The sequence below is a fragment of the Malaclemys terrapin genome, chromosome 5 (genome assembly GCF_027887155.1).
Source record: "Malaclemys terrapin pileata isolate rMalTer1 chromosome 5, rMalTer1.hap1, whole genome shotgun sequence".
Classification (NCBI taxonomy): Eukaryota; Metazoa; Chordata; order Testudines; family Emydidae; genus Malaclemys; species Malaclemys terrapin.
Window position 1 is genome coordinate 108311980 of NC_071509.1, and position 18969 is coordinate 108330948.

Sequence of the window (18969 nt, forward strand, 5' to 3'; positions counted from 1 at the left end):
TGTGCACACTTGTCCCCCACTCACAGTGCCACCCTGTTCTAGCAGCCAGCTCTCCATTCACAGCAAGCTGCAGCATGGCTCAGCTACTTCACTCCCTCCCCCTCCCTTTCCTGTTGATAGCTGCCAAGGGATTGCTGGGAAATGTAGTTCTTTCCCTGCTCCAGGGCTGGCTCTATAGGCAAGGAGCTAGGCAAGGAACTACAGCTCCCAGGGTCCCATGGGTTCTCCGCTTATGCAGCGTTACGAGAGGGGAGGAAGTGAGTTTAAAAAAAAAAAAAAAAAAAAAAGGATGGCAGGAATGCTGCCCCTGCAAATGTGCTGCCCCAAGCACCTGCTTGTTTTGCTGGTGCCTAGAGCCGGCTCTGGCGGGGCGGAGGAAGGGGTGAAGTGGGGGCAGGGCCTGGGGCTGAGCGGGGGTTGAGCACCCTTGGGGAAAGCTAGAAGCTGGCACTTGTGGTTGCATATCTTGTAGTATTTGCAAGACACTCATGAGAGACGGAGAGATTTAAAACAGCAGATTGAGTTCAGATGAATTTGTTCTGCTTTGCACAAGAACATCAATTACTGTATCTGATCTGACATTCTTAGAGAATGCAGTAACTTTTAGCATGAATGATCAAATACAACAGAAGTCCCATTGCATTTATAAAATGACAAAATAACAATTGCCATCTAATCATATGTATATTGCACTCACGTTAATCTGAAATGTAAAAACATTTGACAGTAGAAAAAATACACATACTTAGTATGTAGTACCTCTTGCTTTAATCCCTATTAGAATTACTGTTGTTTTTCAATTCTATAAGTAGGTTATAATCCAAGGATGGAGGGTGGGTGGGCCTTGTCAGTATACAGATGTCCCTTGACAACTGGAAGGAAGAGGTAGGGAGTTCCCCTTGAAACACTTTATCCCCAACTCAGCATAGAGAACCCAGTTTCACTTCTGTCCCTGCCACTGGAGCTGAAGAGGTGTTACTGCTGCCTTAGCACAGTAATTCCCAGCACACCAGTGTGTATGGAGAGTGGGAAACCAAGGACTGCATAACTCTCTGTCTCCTTTCCCCACACTCTCAGACTTGTGCACTGACTACATAGCTCTCTGCTGGCCCAAGAGGAATGCATCTCCTCCACCTCTATTTCTGTACTAAGTGGACCTGCCCCATGATTGGTCAGCTCAGTGTACCACCTGTTTATTGTCACATAGAGCAGTCTATAATAGAAGCGCTACATCAGCACAGCTGCACTGATGCAGCTGTAGTGCGGCTGGTGAAGATGCTCTGTGACAATGGGAGAGTGCTCTCCCGTTGGCATAATATTCCACCTCTGCAGGAGGCGGAAGCTATGTCAGCGGGAGAGCATCTGCTGTTGACATAGTGCTGGTGTGGACAGCGCTTGGGTCGCTGTAACTTGTGTTGCCCCGGGGGGTGTCTTTTTCACACGCTATAGCGACGTAAACTAGATCGACTTAACTGGTAGTGTAGACCTGCCTGTTGATGTTGGACTACCACAGACCTTTTTGTCCCCTAAACTTTCATCAGGATTTTCTTATCGCTCTCTGCATTAGTTTCCCCATCTGTTTGTAAAATGAGGATAATCCTACATTTTTAGTTGCCACATAGTTGCCTTGTAAAGATTAACTGATATTAAATGCTTTGAAACGTTGTATTAAATAAACACTGTTAGATGAATACTGAAACATTCATCTTGTATACTGAATACTGAAACCTCGGCCTTGTATATAGCACAGTAGTTGCCATGAGACTTACCTTTAAGCAAGGTCTAGATTTAAGTTAAATTTTTATGCTTGCACATTTTCAAAATTTACTCTCCCCTCTTTTTTAAAAAAAGAGGCTGTAAATTATTATGCAAGTGATTTTTTTGTTTTGGTGTGTTTTTCAGATACCGAGACAAGCGAAAAAATCCAAAAAAGTGGGATTCTTCAGGTGTTTGCAAGTCTGTTGACTCCACAGTCTTCCTGCACGGCAAAAGTAGCTAACATCATAGCAGAAGTAGCCAAAAATGGTGAGGTTTTCCACAAGAACTTTTCTGCTGGAACATCTTCAGTTTTGCACCTCACTTGTCAGTATGTTTTATTTCATTTATGTTTTCATTTTGTAGATTAGAGATTTTTCATCCGTCTCTCTTTTACCCTTTCTGTTTTTGTCTTGTCAATATTTTGTTGCCACTAGATTTGTTTAGAGTGCATTTATCCCCTTGATAATACATCAGAACAGCATTTGTTTTCAGTCTTTACTTTTGTGCTATATGTAATTTTTAAAAATCTATTGTGTATTTTTGTTAAGCAAAAAAAAATATTAAGGCTTTTAAAGATTTTCAGGAATGCATGTACAAAAATGTTTGTGTACACAGTTACCACAATAGATTGTACAAGTGTGGTAAATGGACAACCGAATTACCTCTTAGGGCTGGGACCAGCGACAACATTATTACAACTGTCAGGCCCTGTGACAAAATAGTAGGATCAGTCACTCCGAAAATAGAGATAATTATTTGTGTTACAGTAGCAGCCAAAAGCCCTTACTCAGGATCAGGGATCTTTGTGGTAGGTGCCATACAACATATATATATTTGAAAAATAATCTAGAAATTCTGCTAAAATTATTTTTTCTTTAAAAAGAATAGTTCATGGGATCTAAACATTCCAACATGGGTGAAATTGATCCGGAGCAGAGGGCCCATGCAAGCCCCCCAACATTCTTTCAGCCCCACTTAAACTCAGTGCTGTTCGATTTGTACTGTACGAATGGGAAACTTTTTATAATGATTTTTTGTATCCAAGATGGTGCAAGAAGTGATCTACGAAGATCTACGAACAAGCACATTATTTAGCCAGGCCATTATAGAATTTTATATTGTTATTTAAATACAAATATATGCATCTGGATGGACCTTGCTCTGTGTAACCCTGTGGACTTCCTCAGCTGGGGAGGAAGTGGAGTGAGTGCTGGAGATCTGCAGGCAGTAGCCACTGCCAGGACTCTCTAGAAGGAATAGAAAAAGGAGATGCAATTGACCTCTCTCAGCTCCAGAATTGATCTACTCCCATCCAAGGAGGTTCACTGGTGAGAAGCTATAGACTGCAAATCATCCCATCCTTCGGAGGGGGCTGAGTAGAGGTGGGAAGGATGTTTCTCATTAGCTGCCCACATGGGGTCCTGGCAGCTGATTTTCCTTCTGCAGATTCCTCTTTAGGGAAAACACTGGATTGTGAGTCCATCTCCCTCTTCTATTTTTCCTTTGGAAGGGAAGTTGCTGTAGGGAGCTGACTCAACACAGTCCATTCTCTACCCTCTGAGTTGGATCATGAATGGTGGTGGGTCCAGGGGAATAGGTAAAGATTGGCAGTGGCCCTATCTGGATACATTTAATGGAGGTACTGAAGGAGTCAGCAGTCCCAGTCCCTGCATAGCTTCCCCGTGACCGTATCTGATGTGTGAGGCTAGAAGAAGACTTCTAGTAGATGATAGGCTCTTTCAGATCCAGCTTTTTCTGGAGCTCAGTGGGGAATTAACAATTTGATGAACTGGTTTCTTGTGTGGAGACAGGTTGTTGATTTGCTTGTTTTGCCCAAGTTGCATTGTAATGGTTAGCATTCTTTTCATGTTTATACTTTGGAAGAGAAATAAAATAAATCTGGCTCAGAGTTTGCTTTTCTCCATATGGAAAGATGAAGCTGTCATCTGTCCAAGTCACTCTTTATTGTATTGGATTAATGTCAGGATCCATAGCAAATTTAACCAAATTGTTCCGTTTTCTGTGGTATATGTAATCCCAAACATTTATGTTATTTTCAGCTCAGTTAAAATTCCATTTAGAAAAAAATGTGCTGTATACAATCAAATGTTCCCAATTTATTTTATTAAAGCTGTCAATTAGATCTAATATTCTAAGCATGCTGTTGTTATCTGGATATATACCAGTTACAATCTGTATCACAGTTACTGCTGCCCCTTCTCAGGGTCTCACTGAATGCACCTGGACAGATGTCAGGCCTTGGGCCTCTCTCTCTCCTGGGATTGAATTCTGCAATTCACCCACACTTAGACTAGGAAACCATGACTATTTGCATTTGGAACCTGCAAGCCCTTTTTCTCCTAGAGCCCGTGACAGGTGTGTTTGCAGTGATACAGCCTCTTCAAAACAAAACATGATTTACTCATCACCCAAACCTGCCAAGCAGGTAGAGCAAAACTAACAACCCCCCCAAACACAATGAAAGGCCTACTCACCTGCATACTACTTACACCTTGATAAATTTCTCCTCATCTTGGCTACCTTACCTCTCTGGTATGCAGAAACAACCTGTACTGAAGCATTGGGCTTCCTATCTCTGTGTCTGTCTGTCAGCCTTTTCACTGATGCATCCTGGTCTCTCAGCTCACACAAAAAACCCTCCCCTTTTCTAGGGTCTTTGAGCTGTGTGGTGCCCAATGATCCTAGGCTTAGCCTTGGGAGTAGTAGAATATTCTAGCTTGGCTGGAGTCAGGTAAGTAATTTCTTTCCCCAACTGATGGCCCAGTCATTGTTATCTTAACTCCGTTGAAGCTGAGTACCTGAGAAGCTGTTTTACCTGTCATTGTTTTACCTTTCCTGGGTTCTCTAACAACCCCTTTACAGCCTCCTTTGAGTTAATGCTATGTATTCAGATAGGCAGCAATACAAAATTGAACAAGGAAACTGAGTCATACATAATACTCAAAAATAATACAAACATTTCCCCAGTTTGTCACAATCTGTATATACCATCCTTTTAAACTCCACAACAGTAATTCCTGTAATTTCTGCTGCTTTGAGTTAATATGACATTGAAGGTTCAAAGACCGCATTAAAAAAAGGGCAAATATATACCCTATTTTGTACCTTGAGAGATTGAAAAATTATCTAATTATTACCTAATCTGTAAATAGTTTAAGCCTCCAAAAATCTGCATATAGCAATCTAATTATATTGCAAAATTATTTCCCAAAATAAAAATGTTCCAAACCATATAGATAAATCCACCAAACCCTATTGTATTACCTTTTCTGCCTTCAATATGTTAACTAAAAAATTTATAGTGGTGTAATAGTTGACAAAATACAGTAAGAGTTCCCCCTTCCCTCAATTTTCCTTCCTTTCCCTCTTTCCATCCTACAACTCTCTCCTCTTTCTCCTCTGTCACAGACACACAAGTTTCTTATCTGCTTTCCTCCTCTAAATACTCCATTGAGTCCACTGACCCCATCCCATCTCCTGATCTTCCTCATCCCACTCACATCCCATCCCTTACTCTCTCATTCTCCTCTGTCTCTTTTCCCTCACAATGCAAGCATGCTCTAGCTCTCCCATCTACTCTCAACCTCACTTGCCTCTACAATTACAGCTCCATCTCCTTCCTCCCTTTCTTCTCTAAGCTCATTGAACTCACAGTTTACATTCACTGTCTGGAGTCCTCTCCCCCAGTCCTAGACCCTCTCCAGTTTGCTTACATCCCATGCATTCAACTGAAACCTCTCTCACCAAAGTCTCCAATGACCTCTTTCTAGCCAACACCCAGAACTCCGTCTTTACCCTCCTTGTCCTGTCAGCTACCCTTGATGCCATCAGCCATGCTCTTCTTGAGCTCTTGTCCTTCCTTGGTTTCCAGGACTCTCTTATCTCTCTAATTTCTCCTTCATTGTGTCCTTTGGAGGATCCTCCTCAACCCCCCCCCCCCCCCTCAGCTTTCTATGAGAGTTCCACAAGACTCGGCCTTTGGCCCCCTACTCTTCTCCCTCTGCACCTTGTCCCTGGGTGGTCTTATCTGCGAACACAAATTCAGCTACCAGCTCTATGCTGATGGCTCACAGATCGGCCTCTCTGCGACTGACCTGTCTCCTGTCCAAGCTAAAATCTCAGCCTGTCGTCTGACATCTTGTTGTGGATGTCTTGCCATGAGCTCAAGCTCAACTTGGATAAAATAGAGCACTTAATCTGTCCCACCAAGCCCTGGCTACCCCCTGCTTTCTCCAACACCACTGTCCTGCCTCAGACTCAGGCCCATAACCCAGGTGTCATCTCTGACTTGTACGTCTCTCTAGGTCCTCACATCCAGGCTGTATCCAACTCTTGCTGTTTCTTTCTGCATAATGTCTCGAAGATATGGCTTCTCCTGTCCTTCCACACAGCTAAAACTCTTATCCAGGCTGTCATCATATCACAGTCTTTCCCCACTCATATCCAGTCAGAATGCTGCTGCAAAAACTATTCTCTTAGACCATCACTTTGACCACGTCACCCCTTTCCTATCAAACATAAGCTGCTTGTCTTCACTTTTAAGGACCTTCAGACTCAGCCTCCCTCCTACGTATTGTCCCTCATTTGCTGTTGAGCAGTCAAAGCTCATCTTTGATCAGCCTATGATGCTAGACATCTATTAAATTTTCAGTCAAGAACTTTCATACCCTCTCTTATTCTACCGCTCGCACTGGGGAGAAGGTCCCCGTAAACATCTACAAAGCTACCTTGTTATCCTCCTTCAAATCTCTCCTTAAAACTCTTCTTTGCTGTGATGCCTACAAAAAACTTGACAGCAGTTCAGATGCTGGTGTGCTGATACCACTTCATATCATGCTAACCAATATTGTCTCATTGTTTCCTTGTACTTCTCCATCTACCTGTCTGTATCCATCTGTGGTCTCGTCTTATATTAGATTCTAAGTTCTGTGGGGCAGGACATCTTTTTGTCTTGTGTTTTTGTGCAGCGCCTAGCACAGTGGAGTCCTGGTCAATGACTAGAGCTCCCAGGGGAGCTCTTTCTTCCTCTTCAGCAGTAAAGTCAACTGTGGTATGAGAGCTCCAGAATGAGCGTTTGATCTCCTCCTCTGCAATCAGAAAATCAGTGTTTCAAAGGGGCACATGTATGCACTCCTCATGGATTTCACAACTGCTATGCTTTACCTCAAGATGGAATTTACTGAAAATATTTTTTCAGAAAGGTTTGTGGAATTGGGCATTGCACAATAACCGTACTCACTTACCTCCCTAGAAGATACTAACTATAAAGCTGACCTGCTTGGTTTCAACTGCCGGGATCTTCATATTCAGGGGCCGTCTACACTACAAACCTAAGTTGACCTATGTTAGGTCAACTTACAGCCACCGCCGATGTCCATACTACCCTCCTTCTGTTGGCGGTGTGCATCCTCACCAGGAGCACTTCCACTAACTGAAGAGAGGCGGCGTGGGGGCTCTCAGCTCCCCGCCAGGACCCCAGCTGCCCCCATGGGCTCTCACCTCCTCACTCCCAGCCAGGAATGGGGTGTAGCTGCCTGGGGCTTCTTGCCACCTTGGGCTTCTTGCCTCTGTGCGCGGGGAGCCTCTGGGCAGCAGCCTGGCTGGGAGCCGTGAAATTGACAAGACAGCCAACGTCAGGGGGAACAAGACTGTAACGTGTATGCCGACATAATTAGGTCGATGTAAGAGGCCTCAGTCTCTGGTCAACTATGTAACACGTCAGCCCTGTGCTGTTAGGTATTTTAATGTGATTCAAGGCCTCCAGGGGACCTGCTTCATCTTCTAGTGGGGTTGCACACCAGCAGTACTGCTCCCTGCCCAGCAGTTCCTTCCATCCCACTCCTCACTACATCTGTTCAGTTGAAGTGAAATTTAGTCCTCACTACAGCTAGTGGGCCCTGAATTCTGCTTGTCTTCTCTTCTCACATGAGTAGGGAGTGACAATAAAATTTACTCCTCTTCTGTAGGAAAGGGTGAAGAATGAGATACTATTCCTCCCACCCCCAAACACAATGTGTGGAACTAAGAGAGAAAACCTGCCCTTCAGTGGAGAGGAGATGGTGACTGGTTTTGTGGAGGTAAAACAGATGTGCAGGGAGGAGAGAGGATGGGGGTATATAATAGAAAGGAGAAGAGAGAGGGAGGATCTACTCAAGGGAGAAGCAGAGGAAGGGGAAAGAAAATAATAGGCCCAATAAAGAAAAACTGGGATGAAAATGAAAGTGGGAGACTGAAGGAGGAAAGAAGAGAAATGAATAAAAATGGCATGAGAAATAGCAAAAGCAAGAAAAGATAGATAACTGTAAGGGACTGACGGATGTGATCTCGGATCCTGTACATGACAGTGCACTGTGCTGACGTTAGACTCCTAGCACCACTGTCATCTTAGCATAGCATTTATTTACAGCTTTAACAAATTGTATTTTAGAGTTTTTTTGTGCTGGCTATTGGTCTTCCACCTGACATATACAAGTCTGTTTATCTATACATGACACTCAAAGTCTGTAAGGACATAAGGACAGGTTAAATCTGTACTAATGTCATTTTCCTAGGAAAAAAAGATATTGCAAGATTAGTAAACATAGATAGCTGGTGCATACATTTCTCAGTTGTTTATAGGTAAATCCAGACCCCAGTCTAGCCAGGGACTCCTGCATGAAAACAGAACCATTGTAGTTCTGTTGTACAAGGAAAGGGACTGAATTTGCAGGAGCCCTGCAAATGGGGTGTGTATCCTATGCAACCCAACTCCTAGGGTTTTTTTTTTACTGACATCAGTGTAATTCCATTGACTCCAATGGAATTACTCCTGATTTACAGTGGTGGAAATGAGATTATAGTCAGGCCTCCTATGAGCAGGGGACATGGCAGGAGAAGGGGTACCGGGGTAGGAGAATCTGTCACTGGTTGGATCATCTGGTTTTCCCCCCATTATGGGGCAATTTGGACTGTGAAAAGTTTGGCCTCTTAAGCGTCTCTAATCCCCCCCTTTCCTAGACCTACTGTAGAGATATCCAGTACCCAGCTTGCTACTCAGTGTTAGTTCCCTGCATTTATCTTTTGTAGCAACCGCTTTTCAGGTGCTTGGAAATTTAGCTTCCATTTCTGCTTATATTTAATTTAGATAATCTAGTAAAACAGATACGGCTGTTCATTTTGGAGTAGGAATGCTGCAGTCTTAAATCTGCTTAATAGAGGGAGTTTACATTTTGTTTAATTTGCAAATGTGGAGAACAAATGTTGCCAATATTCTGTTCTTTTCGCTTTGTATTTATTACTCTCAAAACATGCTCAGTGATTATTTGGAGGATGTTAAAGTAGTTTCCATGAAAGTCAATTAAAACACTTGATTTTTGATGAATCAATGAGCAATGGAAAAACCGTAGCCAGAATTCTGAAGTTGACCATCTTGTCTAGAATCTTTTTCGATAACTGGATTGTTTTTCCAGACATACATTTATTCTCAGTGAGTGAGGCAGCTGCAGTGCCTGCATAATCTGGAAAGAAAAGCCTTTTGCCAAAGGCGGATTTGTATGTTAACTAGAAAAGATCAAACCAATATAACTCGACTTTAATTAAATATCTCTCTGTTGTTTGCAGAATTTATGCGGAACTCATGTGTGGATGCTGGGTTGATCCCTCCACTGGTGCAGCTCTTAAACTGCAAAGACCAGGAAGTGTTGCTTCAGACAGGTCGTGCCCTCGGCAATATATGCTATGATAGCCGTAAGTGTGGAAATGTAACATTTTTTGTTGTTGATGGTGGTTTGGGGTTTTTTGTTTTGTTTTTCACTGTGTCATACAGTTATAAACTCTGAGTCATTTCCCCCCTTTCTTGCTTTATGTTTATTGCACCAATTGTTCTGATTTTATGGGACAGTTGAAATGTATCATAGGTGTGACAACTGTACTTTGCTTGTGTGACAGACTGGTTAAAAAAAAAAAACACCATTTCAATATCATAATATTTCCGGACATGAGACTAAAGGAAGTTTTTTTCCTCTTTAACATAACGGGTGAGATTTTCTAAGAGCATATGCTAAGCATGCAATTTGAGACTTGAATAACCACAAAACTAAGATTATTTTAAATTGTACTCACCTTTGGACCACATTGGAGGAGTAGGAAGGCAACATGTACTTCTCTCCAAGCCTCAGACAACAAAAGATGTGAGTTAAAGAGGAGACTACATATGTGGATGAAAGGTATGCCCTAACTATATTGCAAATGCTATTGCATTCTTAAATAGATGGCCATGGTACCAGGACCATGCACATATCTTTTTCATTTTTTTGTGGGCACAATAGGTTTTGCATTCCCAAATGTTATTGGGCTGAAATGTAATTGTGAGTTCATTTGCAAATTATGTACATGGTTACAGGATTTGCGCAACCGAATCAGGTGCAATGTTTTGAAAATGTAGTTCCATCTTTCTTAAATTTAAATATTTTGATCATTGTGGAAAATTAAATTATACTAGTTTAATAACATTTTTTTCATGAGATTAGATATATTTAGGGGTCCGGGCTCCCCTTTGATAAGTGCAATGGCTCCTGCTAGTGTTTGTAGATCCTATGAGTGTATATCAAGAGAGAATAAGCTACTTAAACTATTATTGCATGAAGAGTACAGTGAAGAAGCAGAGTCCTTGGGAATGTGTTTATATTATAGAAATTATTCATACAGAATAACTAGAAAGCTATGGATGTCTGCAGATGGCAAGTGAAATGAAAACATGAAAGCATTTTACTAGCTTGAGTTATTGTACCTTATTGCTTGTATCCATAATGTAGTTTTCTTTGTGGTTTTTGACACCTTCACTAAACTCTCTGGTATTCTGACTAATGTTTGTTCAGTTAGATCGTATTAGTAGCTTCTTCATTACATTTGTTTCTCACGCTAGTTTGGAATTTTACATTTTATGTTGCTGTACATTGCTTTATATGTGAACTCCATGAAGTTAATCAGATTTGCCAATCTGGCAGTTGCATTTACAGACATCTGCTGCTTGAAGATGATAATATTTCATTCCCTTGTTTAGACTTTTCTATAGGCTGACTGATCAACTGAACACCTGCTTCCCAGTGGAAACTTCAGCAAGAAACTGTCGAGCTTTCTATTATCTTACTTATTTATCAAATTGCATTTCAGGCTCAAATGTGATCAGAAAGCTCACTCCATGGATGATTTATTTCATATGAATAGACTATGTGACTATTCATGTCACCTTTGTTCCCCGTACATTACTGCTTGAAAAATAATTAGGACACCAAAATGATTCCATGCTGTCAAGTACTGTAGAACTACCCCTACATTTTGCATTGTCTGCAGGATTTGTTCAGTATAGAGAGTCTTTATTAACAGTTTTGTGTTGCTCTTTTGTTGAGCAAAATTGGCACTGGTAAAATCTACAGTAGGCAGTGATGTGTTCTGTATACCAAGTATAACTATTTTCCCATAGATAGTAACAGTCTTGCCTATGTACTCAGGGAAGAGCAATGAATAAAGTGTAATAAAATGTCATGTAAATCAAGATTAGTATCTTTGATTAAATTAGACTAGACTACTACAGGGCTTATTTATCACATCCATCCTGCCATGACTTATTTTATATGGGTTATCATAGCCTTTAAGGGCTCTGTGTTTATATATACCAGTAGAATATTAAGTTAAGGACAAATACTTTGTGTTCATCACAATAAACATTTGATACAAATATTTTCCCTTATGACCATAATTGTTCATATTGGGAAACTATTTTCTCTCACAGTGAGTTCTAAGGTGTAATGAAGACAGAATATGGTGTCAAATATTTGTAAGTATATCGTGCACAGACAAAGTGGTTCTTTTTCCTTTTATTTGAAGCAAAGATAGCTGTTACCCATTTGGTAAAAGGAATCAGTATTAGAAAGTTGTAGCACCTCTTTAACTCTACTTAATAATCTAAAGGAGTATTACATGTATTAATCTTCAAATTGAATGTTGGTGACTTTCCTAGCTAATTCCATGTAATGGCAAGTGAACTCCAGACACTGTGATTACAGGGTTCCCTCATCACTCACGAGGAGTGAAGCTATGGGTAAGATCTGCAAGTCATCCCAAATGAGGACTGTACATGCCCATTATACAAAATCAAGCCCCTTCCTTCTGATTCATGGCACTACATACATCTGTTGAATTGAACTGAATTGAAACCAGTGAACCCTGTGCACCCTGGTGAGTTTGCAATTTATGCTCAGAGGTTCTCTTTAGTTGCAGCTTGCATGGCACGAAGTGATTCAGGTCCCCGTGTTTTAGAGGGGAAGCAGTCATGGTGCTCTAGAAGGAAATTGTCAAGGGATTTTCATCATTAAAAAAATAAAATTTGTTGCTCACTCCTGTGGGAAAAGCCCAGAGAAAGGGGCCCTGAGGAGAAGAGTTCCCCACATTTTTCCATTGGCATAGGAAAGGTCCCATTTCCCCCCTACCCCTCCAGAGGAAAGGAAAGGGGCACTAGGCCCCAGAATGTGTAGATCCCAGGGGATCTGTATGAAGGCAGAACCATCTCCATCTGGTTGGACAAGTTATGGAGAGATGCTGCAGAAAAGTTAACGTACCGTTTGTTCTTGGTGGATGAAGAGGTTTAGTGCCTCTCTAAAACCAAAGAGTGAGAGCTGTGCTTAAAGGGATGGAGGAGTAACTTCTGTAAATAGATCTTGGGGGGCAATCTGGCCTCTTTATTGAAAGCGTGAAACTGAAACTTGTTTCCTTTCAGATATTCCTTTCTCTCCCTTAGATGGGCACATACTGTTCCTATGGGGTTGCTTGTCAGTGCTGAGTCTTTAAAAGAACATTGAAACATTTGTTTGAGAAAAAAAAACACAGAGAGAGAATTAAATGCATTTTACAAATACAGAGAAGGGGGAAAAGTAGGTCAAGTTTTGGAGCGAGCAGCCTGGACAGTGTCCCTTTTAAGTACTTGTTATTGGCTTTGAGGGGATCTGCTTTATGTAATTCTCCTAACATCAGGGCAGCAAGCAGGGATAACTACAAAGTGGAGTGGAAGGAAGCTTTGCCAGTTCTGATGAATTTTTTTTTTTTTTTTTTTTTTTTTTTTTTTTAATAGTTCCAGTCTCCCTCTTGCATTCAGAGATGAAAGAACAACTGAGACTGCCAAAAGTTTTGATCAAAGAGAGGGTTATTTGTTTTCAGAGAGCTTTTGAGGAATTAAAATTTACTATACATTGTGTGTAAACCATTCAGTGCTGTCCTGCAGTTTTAAAACAATTGCATTATTGTTTATTTCTGTAGTGCCTATAAATGTGCTAGGTGCTTTACAGGTATAGACAGTTATAAGGCAGGTCCCTGACCCAAAAAGCTTACAATCTAAACAGATAAAATGGGGAGATGAGTGGTGTCTCTCTCTCTCACGCACACACCTCTACCTACCTACCTGCCTACCTCTAGCCAATTAGCCCAAATGATATTCTCACTCACACCTAGCGTTTTTTTGGATCTATATTACTAACACTAAATACCCATACCTTCATCCAATTATTTAATGCTTCTAACCTGTAACTGTTTTCAGATTGTTTTTAGCTTATAATTAACTTCCCTAAATTTCTACACCTAATCAATTGAAACCACAAAACCTATTCTCCTGACAATTCATTCCTCACAATGCTTTCTCTACAAAGCAAGTCCTAAACTCTCTTTTGCTGCCCTCCTGGATTTGAATGCACCTGTCTGCACTGCCCAGGAAAAGCATTTTATTTAGCAAACTATGCTTAAACATAGTTTATGCTAGAAAGGAGCAAAGATGATTTCCCTGGCCAGTGCAGAGAGGTACCTAAGAATAGATTAGAACCTACAAGTGATCTTCCACCATTAACTCTAGCAATCAATGGTATTAAGTTACAGATTGTGCTACTGCACACTTTCGTCAGTTTCTTTTAGTAGCTTTGGAAGTCAAAAATAGACAAATCATCATATATATAAAATTCCAGGCAGCATAGGATGCCTAACAAAAAGAAGAAATGTGGAGTCACTGGTCTGTTTCTGTTAGATCATTTCACTATTGGTTTTGCTTTGCTAGATGAAAGTTTGCAGAAACACGAGAGAGTTACTCATCAACGTTCCCCATGGCAATGATCCATTAAGAAGTATACATACTCCTGAACATGTATGATATAGTGGTTGTACGGGGAACTTGAAGCTAGAAAATCTGGGTTCTGCACTTTGCTTTGCCATAGACTTCTTGTATGACCTTGTGCAAGTGAGAATTCACCTGAAGATACCACAGTAATATCTAGCACCACGTTCAGGGCATACTGGCAGGGATTGGGAGTCTGTGGGAAATGAAGGAAAATTAACGATCTCCTCACATTTTTTTCTCCAAATGAGAATATGTGGAGGGGGAACAGTTGGCATCCACCATGGCATGGGCTATGTTTCTGCTCTAGAACCCAGCGGAAACTGAGGCACAGGGATATCCATGAGAAAGCCCCTGTGCTTGTGCATCAGCTCTGGGCCTTCTTTATCCCCTTCCCCATCCTCAGTGATCACACAACACAAGTGATCCCTTTGCCACAACTGTCTCCAGACCCTCCTTAAAGCGGGGTCTTGGAAAAGGTAGAACATTCAGTAGGCTATGTTATCTTCCCTGAGTAACCTCCTAGGGTTAGCAGAGACAATGTGTCAGTATCTCCAGTGTTATGAAATGAGAATCAGTATGTTCGATGGATTCACACCAACCTTTGGTTAGGCTTATGTTGTTCCCGTGAACCTAGCCTTCAGAAGGATAATGCACTCAGTTCTTGGGTGTCTCTCCTTCCTCCTGATCCATGGAGATGAGAAGGGTTGGGATAAGAAGGGGGACAGGGAAGTAAAATCAATTAACATTGTTAAAAAATGCACTAATGAACCAAGTTGGCTACCACAGTTGTCTGCTTGTCTCTAACCTCAGCAAAGGCTGGTTGGAAACTGGAGATAGAAAGAGCAGGGTGCATAGGCAGCTCACTGAAGTGCCTGTAAAAGGATCAGACTATTCTCATGGTGGTTGTTGTTACTTTAGAGCATACAAGTCAAAGCATGATGGGGCATACAAATGTTTAGCATATCCGGCACGTAAATACTTTGCAATGCAGGCTATAGCAGTGCCATGTGAACACCTGTTCTCACTTTCAGATGACATTTTAACAAGAAGCAGGCAGCATTATCTCCTGCAAATGTAAACAACCTTGTTTGTCTTAGCGAGTGGCTGAACAAGAAGTAGGACTGAGTGGACTTGTAGGCACTAACATTTTACATTGTTTTATTTTTGAGTGCAGTTAAGTAAAAAAAAATTTACATTTTTAAATTGCACTTTCACGATAAAGAGATTGCACCACAGTACTTGTATGAGGAGAGTTGAAAAATACACCTCTACCCCGATATAACACGACCCGATATAACATGAATTCGGATATAACGCGGTAAAGCAGTACTCCGGGGGGGTGGGGCTGCGCACTCCGGTGGATCAAAGCAACTTCGATATAACACGGTTTCACCTATAACATGGTAAGATTTTTTGGCTCCCGAGGGCAGCGTTATATCGGGGTAGAGGAGTACTATTTATTTTCTTTTTTACAGTCAAATTTGTAATAAAAATAATAATATAAAGTGAGTAATGTACACTTTGCATTCTGTGTTGTAATTGAAATCAATATATTAGAAAACGTAGAAAAACGTACAAAAATATTTATAATACATTTAAATTGGTATTCTGTTATTGTTTAATGGTGCAATTAAAACTGCGATTAATCGCAACTGGTTTTTTTAATCTCACGATTAACTGCAATTTTTTTTAATCGTTTGACAGCCCTATTTGAAATATAAAAATGAGAGCACTGGCTTATGTGAAATAGAGAGAGCTGCAAAAATCACGCCGGGCATCTTTCTTTAGCATGACTCATATCAGAAGCCTTGAGTCTTCCACACTCAGGCCTTTAGCTTTCATTTTTAAATGTGTCTGAAACATCCAGCTGTATTGATAGGTTATATAAAGTCAGAAATACTTGCTCAGTCCTCTAGCTTTTAAAACTTAAATTAAAAGAAATTTAATCCTTGTAGCAGGTGTCAGAGTGAAAGCCATGGAGCTGAAATATTCTTTCCAGAAGATAGATACGAAAAATGAAAAATTCCCTACCCTGCCACACCATGATAGGTGTCAATAGTACTCTTCAGGGACCCTCTCCGTGCCATCTAATCCTTGGCTTCTTTATGAAGAGTGCTAGGGTGAATGTTATCAACTGTAAGAGGTGGTTTTGGGGACATGGACCCCTGCCTAATTAATCACCGCAAACCACCAACTCATTTCACATAGGCTCTCGTCTAACAGCTATTTGGTAGCTCATCTACTGACCTGGGCAGGAAATTAACTGGTTCTCATTACTCATTTAACAATCAAATTCTTTCACTTTTGGTCGCCCCAATTCTACTCTATAGAATTCAAGACTCCTGGCTGAATTTTAGATATGTGCTCTGGGACACAGTTCCCTTCCTTTTGCATCGCGTGTGACCGTCATCACTATGCCAGCAGCATCACTATGCCACTTCTTGCAACAAATTCTGTATGTTCATCTGCCTCTCTTTTGGGTATATAGCACAGCTCCATTGCCAGAAAGAGCCAAAGTACAGAAAATAAGAAATTCTTCACACTTATAATTATAGACATGGAAAAATACTCCAAAGATCAGGAGATTAAATTAATTTCAGGATCTGAAGCAGAGAGAGACTGTCTTAAGAAGTATAACATATTGGAGACAGTGTACAAATTAAATTTACTGTGGAAAATGGCATAACCTCTCTCAGTACCATATGGAAAACCAGCAGAATCCTAGAACGTGACCTGTGTTGATAGTCTTAGGCTACTTGTCAAATCATCTTCATGAAGATCACCCTCTTACATAACAGCAGGGAGCATCCTGTGGCAATGTTTGCTTTCCAGTTTTGTACTGAATCTTATAAAGTACAGATATCACCCACTAATCTATTTCTCAAGGAAATTATGAAACTGAGACCCGTTAATGAGCTTTTAACTCTTTCTGTGAACAATGGACAGTTTGGGAGTTGCTCACAGAGCTTGCCTTGCAGTTTCACTTTGTACAAGACCATGTTTCTGTTAGCTCTAATTTTTCTTACGTGTACCAGATGCTAGAAGATTGTAGGTTTGTTATGATCATAAGGGAAATAACTGCATTATTTTGTCCATGCATCTGCAACAGAAGTATTGCATCAGCAAGAGATTGAGCATGCCCTATGCATGTCAAAATGCATATACATAGTAGTACTTAGCAATCATTAACCCTACACACTCTTGTAGGGAAGGTAAATATTATCCTCATTTTACAATTGAGAAAACTAAGGCAGAGTGATGAAGTGATTCTCCAAAGCTACAGAAGGAGTCAGTGTCGGAGCTAGCGGTAGAATTCAGGAGTTCCCAGCTTGCAGTCCTATGTACACGCTACTAGTCAGGGCCTCTATATTATTTGCAGAATCTAAAAGAAATCCTGGCCCTACTGCAAAACTCCTGTTGACTTCAGTGAGGCCAAAACTTCAGCTAGTAATGGGTATCCCTTAACAGTAACCTGCAAAGAGGAAAACACTGACAAAAAAAATCTCCCACAGGTTTGTACCCCTTTGCTTCTTTAAAATTCACGTAGAAGGCCCAAAAATGTTTTCTGGGGATTTTTTAAAATTATTTTTAAAGCAAGGGCTGGGTTCTGCTTGCTTTTTACGGTAGAACTACTGGTCTTTCCTATCCTGTTTTTCCAGGAAATATGGATAACTGGAAAACTCAGATTTATGACAACCCTGATACCAAGAAAATAAAATCTGATTAAGTGAGACAGGAAGGGATTTTTTTCTGAAAGGTTTACAGGGTTTTGTGTGTGTGTGTGTGTGTGTGTCAACAGTTAATGCTCATGCTGTAAAATCAGTTGGAAATTTTTTTATTTTTAAAAATTCTTAATATGGAGGCCCCAACCAAGATCAGGGACCCATTATGCTAGGAGCTGTACAAATATATAGTAGTAAGACACAGTTTCATCCCCAAAGAACTTATAATCTAAATATACATTATGGAGAGAAGATGAGAAGGGAAATGAAGGCACAGAGAGATTAAATGACTTGCCCAAGGTCATGCAGCAGGTCAGTAGCAGTGTTGGAAATAAAGTCCAAATCTCTTGACTCCCAGCCTGGTGTTCTATCCACCAGATCTTGCAGCCTCTCTAAAAGAAGGTTACACATTCAACACCTTCACCCCTTCAGTTAAGGACTACAGTCTACCTACACTCTCTAAAGAAGACCGCTAAAAAAAAAGGGGAGACAAAACTTGACATATCTGCTATTTATAAAAGGTTAAAATAAATTAAAAAAAAAAAAACAGGAAAAAAAATTAGGCCTTAATTAATCCTAAAGTAGCAAAAAAAGAGGCACAAACTTCTCTCACTCCTCCATTTGCAATAACTCTTTTCAGGTCTTGTTTTGGGCCCATTGACATAGCATTTTTAGGCACTTCAATAAAACTGTTGCCCATTCCATAGGAAAACGTGGAGGATGAAGAATATACAAGTTCTCCTTGCAGTTTTCCCTGAATCATTTAATTAAGGAGGCAGGTTTGTCTCCTTGTTAAACTTGCAACCCTAAATCTTTCCCCTTGTATATTTCCATTATAATACAGTATAACTACATGATCATATTCTGGTTTTAAAATAATACAACAAAGTATCTTTTTCTACAAACTTAGATACAGTTATTCAGCATCTTAAAGTACTGTGTATTATGTGTAAACCAGACTGACCAAGTCCATTAGTCATTTATATGACAGGTATACTATTATCCAGTTTTACACAACATAAAACGCTATGGAGTAACAGTGAGTTTGTTCTCAGGCAGGCCACCTAAGTTTGCAGCTAAGTTAAATGCATGTGCTGAATTGCACCTGAATTCCAGCTGTTAGAAAAGAAAAGAATAGTACATGGCTGCTGACTATATTAAAGTATATCCCGTTTGAGATATATATAATATATCATATATTATTATTATTTATTTGTATTACAGGAGCAAGTAGAGGCTCCAGCCAGGGATCAAAACTCTAGTGTGTTAGGCACTGTACACACATATAACGAAAAGAGAGTGCCTGCCTCAAAGGACTTCCAGTCTACATATATA

At 40.6% G+C, this 18969-nt stretch overlaps 1 protein-coding gene across 6 annotated transcripts in view; it reads left to right on the top strand.

Moving 5' to 3' along the window:
• RAP1GDS1 (Rap1 GTPase-GDP dissociation stimulator 1) overlaps nt 1-18969 on the top strand; it is a 166008-nt gene that overhangs the window by 90020 nt on the left and 57019 nt on the right. For 3 of the 6 annotated variants that reach the window (XM_054029475.1, XM_054029476.1, XM_054029478.1), the window contains exons 3-4: nt 1903-2025; nt 9379-9504. In XM_054029475.1, the coding sequence (XP_053885450.1) occupies nt 1903-2025; nt 9379-9504 (249 nt within the window). Of the gene's footprint in view, nt 1-1902; nt 2087-9378; nt 9505-18969 lie in introns of those variants that run through there. The other 3 variants (XM_054029479.1, XM_054029480.1, XM_054029477.1) reach the window with 3 other exon arrangements.